Source organism: Acomys russatus, chromosome 8 (assembly GCF_903995435.1).
Source record: "Acomys russatus chromosome 8, mAcoRus1.1, whole genome shotgun sequence".
In the NCBI taxonomy this organism is placed as follows: domain Eukaryota; kingdom Metazoa; phylum Chordata; class Mammalia; order Rodentia; family Muridae; genus Acomys; species Acomys russatus.
The window spans coordinates 14,102,773-14,114,755 of record NC_067144.1 but is presented as its reverse complement, the minus strand read 5'-3'; the positions used below and the strand labels follow the sequence as shown (position 1 = coordinate 14,114,755).

General features: G+C 42.4%; 1 protein-coding gene across 4 annotated transcripts in view; it reads right to left on the bottom strand.

Annotated features, from left to right (window-relative positions):
- Nucleotides 1-2,338: 2,338 nt before the first annotated feature.
- The window catches only part of Opa1 (OPA1 mitochondrial dynamin like GTPase), a 72,225-nt gene continuing 62,580 nt past the window's right edge, over nt 2,339-11,983 (bottom strand). For all 4 annotated transcript variants that reach the window (XM_051150810.1, XM_051150812.1, XM_051150811.1 and 1 more), the window contains 2 exons: nt 5,415-5,489; nt 2,339-2,606 (listed from right to left, as the gene is read on the bottom strand). In XM_051150810.1, the coding sequence (XP_051006767.1) occupies nt 5,425-5,489 (65 nt within the window). In that variant the 3' untranslated portion in view covers nt 2,339-2,606; nt 5,415-5,424. The remainder of the gene's footprint in view (nt 2,607-5,414; nt 5,490-11,983) is intronic.

Below are 11,983 nucleotides of genomic sequence, written 5' to 3'. Positions count from 1 at the left end.
CTACCACCGAGCACTTGGATTACAGGTGTGTGCTGCCAGAATCCTATACGTGACACCCCAAAACTGTCCAGTTAGGAAGTCCCACCTACTGTGCTCCCTATGAACTTTCACACCACTCACATCTGTTTCGTCAGTCTATGGGAGTCCTCTGAAGAGAGCCTGGGAATTGGGATAATGCACGAGAGACTGAGGGTGAGGCCCAAAGCGCTCCACCTGGACCTGCAGCTTGCCTGGCATGCAGACGACGCAGCATGCTTGCTTCCTACGCTCATGCTGGGCGCAGACTGGGCATGCAGAGTGGACCAAATCATTTTGATTCGGATCTACTTACAATTCCTTAGTTCTCCAAATAGAATTTCACCCGCTCCATTCTTTTCAAGTCTGGACATGAAAGCAAATGGTCTCTTGTCCAGTCAAGACTTTAACTTCTGTATATTAAGCACCTGAACTACAGACATGATCAGAGGGTCTACTCCTGGGACTGAACTTAATTTTCTTCTCATAGCTTCTACACTAGTAAACACCTAGCTTTCACAGTGTGTGTATGTGTGTGTGCGCGCGCTCGCGTGTGTGTCACGGTTAGCATAAAGCCAGTTTAAAAATAACCTATGGGGATGTGAAGAGTGACAGGGATTTTTGGTAATCTACTTTTAAAAGATTTATTTATTTTATTTATTGCATATGAGTGCTTTATCTGCAGAAGAGGGCATCAGATCACATTATAGATGGTTGTGAGCCACCATGTGGTTGCTGGGAATTGAACTCAGGACCTCTGGAAGAGCAGGCGGCGCTCTTAACCACTGAGCCATCTCTCCAGGCTGGTAATCTACTTTTACGTTGAAGTTACAATTATTTATCCCCTCAAAGAAATAAAAGTTCTTTTTCACTATGAACGAACAAGCAAAAACCACAGGGATCAGAGGGATATAATGCTTACCATCTGACTTCTGCTTGGGGGAAACCTGCAGATTGCTCCTGCTGGCCTCAGCCCAGGCCTCCATCTGAGTCAAGCGAGCAGGGCTTAGGGCAGTGGTTCTTAGCCTTCCTAATGCTGCGACCCTTAATACTGTTCCTCAAGGTGAAGTGACCCTCAACCATAACATTATTTCATTGTTACTTAACCACAACTTTGCTATTTATGAATTGTAATATAAATATCTGATATGCAGGATACTGATATGCAACCCCCAAAAGGTTGAGAATCACTGGCTTAGGGGGAGCATCACCTAGTGTGTGTGTAGATCAGCACAGGGCTCTACAGAGCTTTGCTCACGACTGCCCCAAACTTACAAGACACACAAGTACCCGAGTATTCACATCCTGGGAAACCACGGACACTGCTCTTGGCAGAGAATTGTACCTAAGTTTCCTATCTGATAATTTAAATAAAGTACTTACTGAATTCACAGTTTCTGAAACATTTTCCTTTTCATACTGTCAAATTTTGAGGGAATCAAGACCAAAAGCAATCCCAAGAAAACTAGTTATACAATTAACTGTGAAATAAAAACTGCAACACTGGGCATTTTTATCCGCACTTGATAAAGCCTTAGTAAAACAAGGCAGCAGATGACAAAGACATTTATGAAGTATTTGTTTGTTTCAGTCTTTCAACCAATACAATGTTACATAAAAACGTGAAGTATTGTGAAGGTTATTACTATGACTGAACTGCAATGAGTTAAACAGGGTTTCCAGCTTTATGAGGGGGTGGGTCAGCATTCTTGCACAGGTTAGAATCATTTTTGTTTAAAACAGTGTACGAGGGCTGTGGTGTGGCCGTTCCCTGATGCCTCCTTCAAATGCCTGACAGCACTCTAAATGGACTTCGTCAAGGGGCTACCTTAATCTTCTCCGTCTCGTGTCATAATCCAATGGCTCTGTCAACAGGAGAGACCCTACTACTCCAGAAAGCCTGACTGAGAGCACACAATATCCAAAACAAATTAATTACAAACGGATACAGAGCTTAAAAGCAGCAACTGACTGTATGCTGCTGCTGTTAGCTTCAACGCGAGGTTCTAAGCTGGCAATGGAAGGCTGATGTTTCTTTCACTGAATATACACTGAACTGTCCAACACAAATTAACCAGTCTGAAGTGTTCTTTTATAAAGCAGCGATCTTTCATGTGGTGAACATAAACTGAATTATTACAGCCAAACAGTTCCTGGGTATAGAACACTGCAGATGGATGGCGGCTTAGCAGGTAACCGTCGTCACATACACAATTGATGCCTTTAAAAAAAATTACCAGAAGTTTTATTCCAAACAACTAACATTATATGTCTGATATTAACCATAATGAATCACAGTAGTGCCACCACAAATAAGACTTGAGAGCAACTTCCTTATCTTTGAGGACTAAGCCTAACGGCCATGCCAATTATGTTTTCCCAATCTGTCATGTCAGTGCAAGCACAGAGAATGTGGATGCCTCAAAAGGCAGCTGGGAGTGAGTGCCTGTAACACACATAGGTTCTTTTTACCCTAGGACTTTATTTTGCACTGAAAAAGGTGGAGGAGGAGGAGAAGAGGAGGCAGGACAGAAGACTGCCGTTTTCATTCTTCCAATGTATGCACAGGTGATTACATTAGGAGCAGAATTCTGTAGGAACAAATCCATTTGATAAATTCAGATTTGGCAAGACAAATAGAAAGATTAAACAACTTTATCACAGCATGATTGCAAAATTAAAGCTTAATTCTTCAAATCTGGTAGATTTATTAAAATTATCAGTATCTGCCATAAAATAGTAGCACAATTTTGCAAAACATGTAAATAAACATAAACTAGAATTCATTTCTTTTTGTTTTCTTCAAAAAGGTTTCCTATCATTAATTTGTGTGTATGTTTGTGTGTGCACACCTGTGCCACAATGTGGATGTGAAAACCAAAGGACAAGTTGCAGGAGTTAGTTCTTTGCTTCCATCTCGTGGCCCCTGGGGACTGCACTTGCCGTGTCAGGCTAGGCGGCAAGCCCCTATACCTGCTGAGCCACCCTGCCAGTCCCAGAATCCATTTCTTTCTAGTTCTTCTCTTTTTTCTTTTTTGAGACAGGGTTTCTTTATGTTAGCCCTGGCTGTCCTAGACTTGCTATATAGGCCAGGCTGGCCTAGAACTCACAAAGATCTTGACTGTTTCTGCCTCCTGAATATGCTACCACATCCAAATTCTAGAATTCCTTTTAAAAAATATTTTATTTAATTTTAATTTATGTGCATTGGTGTGGGGGTGTCAGATCTTGGAGTTACAGACAGTTGTGAGCTGCCATGTGGGTGCTGGGAATTGAACCCGGGTCTTTTGGAAGAGCAGGCAGTGCTCTTACCTACTGAGCCATCTCTCCAGCCCTAGAATTCTTTCTTAAAACATTAGAACTATTGCACAGAGAAGCAAAACTCCTAGTCTGAGGCACTTCATATATGTTGAAATTACAACATGTTCTTTCAGATACTAGGTAACTTTTCAAAATGGTCAAACTGAAGCAATGTTGCCGCTGCCAGATTCACCCCAGTAATGGATATTTGAGGTAGGAAATAGAGCAACTGTCTAATTTAGCTATGTTGTGAAACTCACTGTTGGCATAGAAGCAAAGGGGAGAGAAAGAAGGCTTTAGGGGCCCGAGACAGGCAGATTAGGAAAATGAGGATGGTTCCTTTGCTTGGGGCTACCGTACATTTAATTTCACCACAGCCTGCATCTCAGGATTGTCTTTAGGATGGACACTCTAGCAGAAAAAATAAAGGTGTGTCCGGCCAGGAAGGGCGACTCTAGACACTACCCTGACTAGGCTACACTAGAGACTTCAGACTATTATGTAAGGTGCCAGGTGCCTTCAGACTTGATCATTTAGTTTAAACATACCTGTATCTCTTTCTCTCTGGCTTGTTCTTAAAAATTATGTGCATGTACATGAGTGCGGTGCCTGCGGAAGAGGATGTTGAATTCCTGGAAGCTGTGAGCTGTCTGATGGGCCCTCTGAGAGAGCGATACGCAGTCTAAGTTGAAAATAGCTTTATTTTCAACAAGGTTTCATACACTTCTTCACCTAAATGTCTTTTCTGTGAACAAGATGCCATGTGAACTCTGGGCTAAAAGGAAGTGCCAAGGGAGGAAGGATGTCCACTTTAGAGCGGCTCCTCGCAGCACCTGCCTGATAGTCACACGCTTTATGGCCCCAAAGCAAACTTCCATACACACTGACACCAGCTTTCCCAATGTCAAAGGTTACTTTGTATTTGTATACTTTTATACATTCCCCCCCCCCCCCCCCACAAAGCAAATAAAGTGATAAGATTTTTTTCTTTAAATGTTTCTCCTCCCTTCCCAGTCCTCTTTTTGTGTGCGGGCACCAGTGGAGGCAACAGGTCGAACCTGAGTGCTGCTCTTCATCTTGTCTTCTGACACAGAGACTCTCATTGAGCCCCGGTGCCCCTGGTTAGGCTAGATGACTGGCCAGAGAGCCCCAGGATCCTGTCTCTCTCTCCAGCACGGAGGTACAAGGGCGTGCCGCTACACCAGGCTTTTAGTGTGAACACTGGAGCTTGAACTCAGATCCTCACGCTTGCACGACAAGCACTTTAGCAGTCGAGTGAGCATCCTAGTGTGTCCTCTAAGGCTTTCTTCTTCCTTCCCGACCCTACTCATGGCTGGTATACTGACCCTACTCATGGCTGGTATACTGTTCTGAAAACTGTATAATCTAGATGGCGCCTCCCCGGTCAGCTAACACTTCCCCGTGGTGGAGAAGCACACAGCACGGGACTCTAAAGACTTTCCTGGGATGAAGTGAGTGTGAACCAGGGAACTGTTCAGTCACAAAACTTCTTCAGGGATAGAAGATTTAAATAATAAGTGATAATGGCTTAAAACAGAATTCTTACCTCAATTTCAATATAAGCCAATGACTTACTGATAGAAATTCCTTAGTGATAATTAATAATTGGCTATGTTAGGAGTAACAAATTGTAATGCCATTTAAGTGACTTTAAATTGAAAAAAGGCTTATCTAAATGTTTGTAAACAAGAGAAGCTAAATAAAGAAGCTTTGTAAGTTGACTATTTAGCACACAGTTACCGTGAGCATGAGGGTAAGCCAGAGACAAATGCAGATCAATTTTTCAATACAGAAAACAAGTCACCCACATGTTAGAAAAAAAAATCATTATTAAGTATCTTTATTAAGCCTGGTTCTGTCTGAAATGAGTTCTAGAGAATAGTTTTAGTCAGCCAGAAGGCAATCATAGGGCTTAAACATGCGGCCCAACACATGGGAAGCTGGTGCGGAGAGTCATGCTATCAAAAGGACCACACAACAGAGAAGCAAGCAAGATGCAGTCACGCAGAACCACAAACTATTAAGAAAAGTTTCGATACATGCTTTGTACTTGTGTAGCCAGTTTCAGAATTACTCACTTTATATAGTCTACTTCTCCTGGTGAAGAGCTTCAATGAACGCATCAAGTTTTTCTTGAATTTCTCTAACTTTCTCTATGGAGATACAAAGAGATAAACAAAGGCATCGTACGTTATTAGAGAGGATTCCTTATTATTAAATTGCCGACTCAATTTCTTTAACTCTTTGAGGAAAAAGCAGGAAACCATTCTTACTAAACCTCCCGTGGTCTATGCCTTGGTGGGTCAGAAGAGCCGGGAGGAGAAGAAATGCCTGACAGACCCTGCTGGGAACTGTTAAATGAAGCTGTGGACTCTCACATAGAACACCCTCACGTACAAGTGCTTTAGTGCACACTTAGATTCCGTGAACCTCCTCCAAAGGAAAGATAGGGCTAGTTTTAGGAACTAAAGGGATAACTGGAAATGGTGGCATGTGTCTGGAACCCAGCACTTGGGAGGCAGACTGCCGAGTTGAAGGGCAGCCTGGGCTGCAGTCAGACTGACTGTCGCAACAACAGTGAAAAAACAAAACCAGGAGGATATTTAACTGTCCCTAAGTGATAGGTGAAGTTATCCAGAAAGATGAGGTAACACCACCCTAGAAAATGATGTGACTGGTGTCAACCTGGCAAGGACAGACTTGTGCTGGTTAATCTTGGTTGTCAACTTGATACAGCCTAGAGTCGTCTGGGAAGAGGGAACCTCAACCGAAGAACTGCCTTGATCAGATGGCTTCTGGGAGGCTCCAGCCTGCTGTGTTCAGCACCATCCCTAGGCAGGCAGGGAGGCCTGGGTTGCATAAAGAAAGGAAGCTGAGCTTGAGCCAGCAAGGAAGCCAGCAGCGGGCCACTGAGCAACACTCTGTTCTGCTATGGTTTCTACTTCAAGCTCCTGCCTTGAGTCTCAGTGATGGTTGTGACCTGGAAGTGTAAGCAAACACACTTATCTTCTTGAAGCTGCTTTCATTTAGTATTTTAGCACTGCAACAGAGAAGCAAACTGTGAGCCATCTTGCAGGGCACTACACTTCAATCTGCACTTTTCTGGAAGGCTAGCTTCTACTTTCCCCCATTTTCTTCTTATTCCCCCCACCCCCTTTTCTCTCCTTTCCTATTCCCTCTCCTCTTCTTTTGGAGGCAGGGTTTCTCTGTGTATCCCTGGTTGTCCTGGAACTTGATCTGTAGACCAGGCTGGCCTTGAACTCACAGATATCCACCTGCCTCTCCCTCTTAGTGCTGGGATTGAAGGCTTGTGCCCCACCTTTTCAGCCTAGCTTCTATTTCTTAATCAGCAGTCAAACTAGCAAACATATTTGATTTCCCAAATGAAGCTAGTCCTAGTTTTAAAACTAATCCATTCAGCTGCTTAAAAAAATGAGTGTTTTCAGAGTTTCATATACATGCACTTCCTCAGCTAAATCATTCTTTAAAAGAATATTTAAATGATCTCACAGCAGTTCTGGAGGAGATAGATGACCATGATCTCCATAAAAACCAAACTAAACAATAACACTTCACCAGACTCCCCAGCTAGCTTGAACAGCACAGCACGGAGGAAACCCAACTTTATTTCATGCATGATCTGAGTGCAACTGGGTAGCCACAGGGTCAGTTTGACAATTTTGCCCTATCAATGGCCTCAGCGGGGCAGACTGTCTGCAGATGAACGGCACAGTAATCCATAATAGGAGACAGATCAGAGAAGGAGCTACTGTGTGGAGACATACTATACCCCGTGGGGGCAGGTATCTAATTCTGTAAGTTCTAAAGAAAAAAAAATCCAAGTTTTTGGAAACAAGTGGTAAACAATATTTTTTTTCCTAAATGAAAGTTAAAGACTATTCAACACAAAACTACAGAAAATTCTGTTTCCCTTAAAAATTAATGAGTTATGTATATGTGTGCGCCTGTGTTGTGTGGTCATGTGCAGCTAAGTGCAGTTGTGAGCTGCTCTGTGGGCTCTCTGCTCCTAACCGCTGTGCCATTTTCCTCCAGGCCCAGAGCTCCCACCTTTGAGAAGCATTCCTTAGCCCAGTGCGGAGGCGCACACCTGTGATCCCAGCACGTGGGAGGCAGAGGCAGGCGGATGGATCACTGTGAGTGTGAGGCCAGCCTGGTCTACAAAGTGAGTTCTAGGACAACCAGGCCTGTTACATGGAGAAAGCAGTTTCAAAGAGGAAAAAGAAAGAAAGAAAGAAAGAAAGAAAGAAAGAAAGAAAGAAAGAAAGGAAAAGAAAAGAAAAGAAAGGCAGGCAGGCAGCATTCTTTGCTTACTCTCTTACTTCTGATTGAGGAAATATCTACTCTTTCGAAGTGATTTCAAATTCGACATTGTGCTTGTTTCTTTGAGTCCTGTAGGCCCCAATGCTAAGGACAAGCCCTGCTTACTGTTCTCTGATTTAGAAACACATACGATGTCTGCTGCCAAATGCCAAATGAAAAGAGAAAGCTTATTGGGGCTTTTTGTGTAAAATAGGATACATTCTGGTAAAAATCAGAAATGAGCACAAGTCAGCATGACTAGTTGTAAAGTAAACTCCCATTTCTCTTAAATATTTGGATTAAATATTCACAACTAGAGAATTCTTATAAAATCTGTGGCCTCTTTGATAAATTCAACCGATTCAGGAAGGGCTTAAACTATTCTGTTACACAGTTCTACATGTAGAGAACACAGAGCCTGGTTCCCATTTACTCAATGTTTACTTAAAAGATGAGCCATCTCACACACCAATTCGCTGTGCATCTTGATTGGGTCATGAATATTCCCATAATCCCCAGCTCATAACCCGCCAGCCTCAGTGAATGACATTCCTTTCTTTTTTCTTCTCTTCAGATGACGTGACACTCATTCACATTTTAGGTCTCTTTATCCCCACATGAAACAGCACTGCTCCTCTCAGCGCTTTTTGAGTCTTCAGATACTTGCTCTAAAAGTCCCAGATACAGACTAATCTGTAATTAGGTTCTGAATACCCTGACTGCCAAAAGGCCTGACCTGGGGAGAGTTCACATTAGTGGTTAGTATCAGTTTAGAGCCACACAGAAAGCGTTCCCACATGCACTGAGATAAAGCTTAGGTAAAACCTTAGATGTCTTAAAGAAAGGATGAAGAAATCAGCCCAAGAACTAACTAAATGCACTTTAAGCAAACCACAGACCCAGAGGTCCAAGTCACCTAAGAGCTCTCTCTCTCCTACCATGCTGCGTGGGCACTCCATGCTGTCCTTAGGATACCTCAAGAGTGCTGTTCTTCAGGAAAGGCTGCTCGCTGATGGCTGGGGATTGCTGGAGCCTTGCTTCCTACAGAGTGCACACCACTACTGAGAACACTTGCTATTTATTACACAACTGTACTATATAAATGCCACGTAGAAACTCAGGATCCAGAGGAATCTCAGATACAGAGAAACAAGGAAAAAGGAAATTACAAAGGGAAATAGGAAACCAGAACCCAAATTATCAAAACTATAGGCAACTCTGCTGTCCATGATGATCTATTCACTGTTCTGCCTCAACAGAACTGAATTCAAACATTAAAGGGTACTATGAAAATTGTGTTGTTTTATATCTAAAGCTGTTTTAAAAATGCTTGGGAGCAACAGCACAGCTCCCATTTGCTAATACACAAGTAGCTCAACAGTCACTCCCCCCCCCCCCCTGTCTCTCTAGCCTGTTTGTTCTGGCCCTCACTACAAGGACACGGCTGGCCTCTAATCACAGAGGTCCACGTGCATGTGCCTCCCCAATGCTGGATAAAGGTGTGCCCCACCATGCTCTGCTCCAAATCCAGCTTTATGAAACGATTCTGAAGTCATTTTAAGACACGGTAAATAGTCCTATCAGGCTCCTCTGGTGAACATACTAGAACCCATTCATATAATTGCTAAGTATTTTGTAGTCTATGCCAAAGGGCTTCGGTGTAAATGCAGAGCAGCCTATGTTTAGGCCTGTGTACTGGTTACACCCTGGGATTTTCCTACTTGCATGGCAATAGTGATTTCAGCTCAGCTTCCTATTAGTGATTCTAGGTCTATCCTACTTAACAACAAAGAAGAGTGTCATTCAAGGTGCTGGCCAGTGTCTGTAGGTATAAAACTATGAACTTTTGGTTGGCTCACACTCACTGAAAGGCTGAGCTGCTCAGTGAAAGGAATGGCATGTGGGATGGAAAATCCATCTAGCTCTTGAGAGACACTTTAGAGAAGCCACATTAGGTAATCGTGTATTTGGACACTGACACTACTGGCCCATCCTGAGAACAGCATGCTGAAGACCTATGGCTGGGAACATACTCAGCTGTACAGTGCTGCCTAACCTGCACAAAGCCCTGAGTTCAGCTTCCAACGCTACACAGACCAGGTGGGAGGCGGAGACGAGAGGATCCGAAGTGCAAGCCACCTCTGTGCTTGGGCTACACGAGACAACAACACAACGCCCCAGAAACAACTCAGGTGTGGCCTTTTGCCTTATAATGTTGTTTTAAACTCAGCATCGACTTTGAGAGGACGGATGAGACACTACTATCAGGTGTGGACCAGATGGCTTTATCCTAGTCATAAGCTAAACTGCTGTGCGCTGGCCTGCTGACCACAAGAACTGGTTGTCCAACTTTACCTTCCACCGGGCATTAGGAGGGTATACAAAGCTTTCTGTCGCATGTTCTTGCAGTGTCACCGGCCTTACTCAAGTTCCACTTTTGTACAAGATGATCCAGCCTCTGACTTACACAGATGAATAGAATATTCTAAATGTGGCCTTTAAATATTGGTGATTCTTTTAAAATCAAAATTTAAAAGCATTCTGTAGGGTAATGATAGAAATAACAGTATTTGTCACATTGCCCTTTAGGGAATACTTTTCCTAGGGAAGGAAAAATTATGATTTATATTGAATTCTTTTCTTTCTTTCCTTTTCTTAAAAAACCAAAACTTTTTTTTTTTTGAGAAACGGCTTTGCTATACAGCCCAGGTTGGCCTGAACTCACTATGCACCCCAGCTGGGATTTGAACTTGAACTCATGGCAATCCTCCTGCCTCAGCCTCCTAAATAAGTGGAATTACATGTATGTCCCACCATACCTTGCTATGCTCAATTCTTAGAAAAGCCAACATTAAAAGTATCTACAGCATGCACTTTCAGGACCAGTAATGACAACAACAAAAACAGCTTCTATGTCATTCATGACCATCTTTTTCTAGTAAAAACCACAGAATCTCTCATGAGGTTAAAACTGTCTACTGTGAGTCATTTTATTGTGTCCAGCACATAAAATATTTCAGATCATATCAGCTCACAGTATGATAATAAAAATTTGAAGTTATTTGATATTCTAATTTATTAGTGATACATTGTTTTATTTTCTCCTCTAATAACTAAAATATACTTTGTCAAAATGAATCATTTCATTTGCCAGTATACTGCCACTGTAGAAAATCTAAACATCACATTTCAAAGATATACTGACACAGGCAATTACTTGAGAAGATGGAAAAGGTCAGTAAATTATTCTGTTCCATCAAATTAAATAAAACTTCATAGTTTTTTGTCTTTTCCATTTTACTCCAATTTTTTAAAGCATATTTTACTTTGAATTTTGTTAGGAGGTAAGCTGAAACATTTTAAGAAAAGAAAAACCACCCAGGCAGCCCTTAAAGGGATAGGGCATCATTTATCACTTGCAAAGACAGATTTATAAGAAGAGGGCCCCTTCTGTTCCTTTAAGACTGCAAAACAGATGGGAAGTGAATGGCTAGTCAATGGGACAAGGAAACACATGGGAGGTGCCGCTGGATGCATGTTCCCAGCACAAGAAAGGAGGCCAAGATTGTGACTGCATGACTGGGTCCTGGAGAGGGTCTTTCTTCAAGCTGTTACAAAGACAAGCGCTGCTTCTCCTCATCCTGCCCTCAAACTGTTATAAGTATTGGTTTGTCAAAGGCCTTCAGCGCCGATGCTTTAGAAAGGAGTTGTAGCAGGTAAATGAAGCACAGGAGCCAGTCTCACACAGCTTATTCATGGAACTTTTAAAAAAGAAAAAATACGCTAAGAGAATGTAATTATGATTATGAATTGAAAGTGTAGTCAAGCTCAAGTTGAGATGAAATAAAAAATGAAATACATATTAGCTCTTAAGTAAGATGCCCCATTAGGCCAAGTGCTGCCGACCTGCTGGAAGCACGTCCCGACAAGGAGGTCTAGTTACTATGACAAGCTGCCTTTCTCTAATCGGCAGTGCCGGGGACCAGAAATATTATCACCCAGAATCCGAAAATCTAAAATCTAAAATGCTGGAAAACCGGAGAGTATCATGTGAGTCTCAAGTTTTAGATTTCATAGCCTTTTGGATTAGAAGTGCGTGACCTGAACTGCTGTAGTAAGAGCGGAGGTGGCCAAAACACAGTAACTCCAGAGGTGATGTCACATATTATTTAAATTAGAATTCATCCTCAAGATTTTAATTACACTTTCTTTTTCTCAGCTGCTTGACATGGGTGCTGGAACCAAACTCCTAAGAGCAGTCCGTGCTTTTAATCACTGAGCCTCCTCTCTAGCCCCAAATTCTAAATTTTTTTTTTTTTTAAAAGAA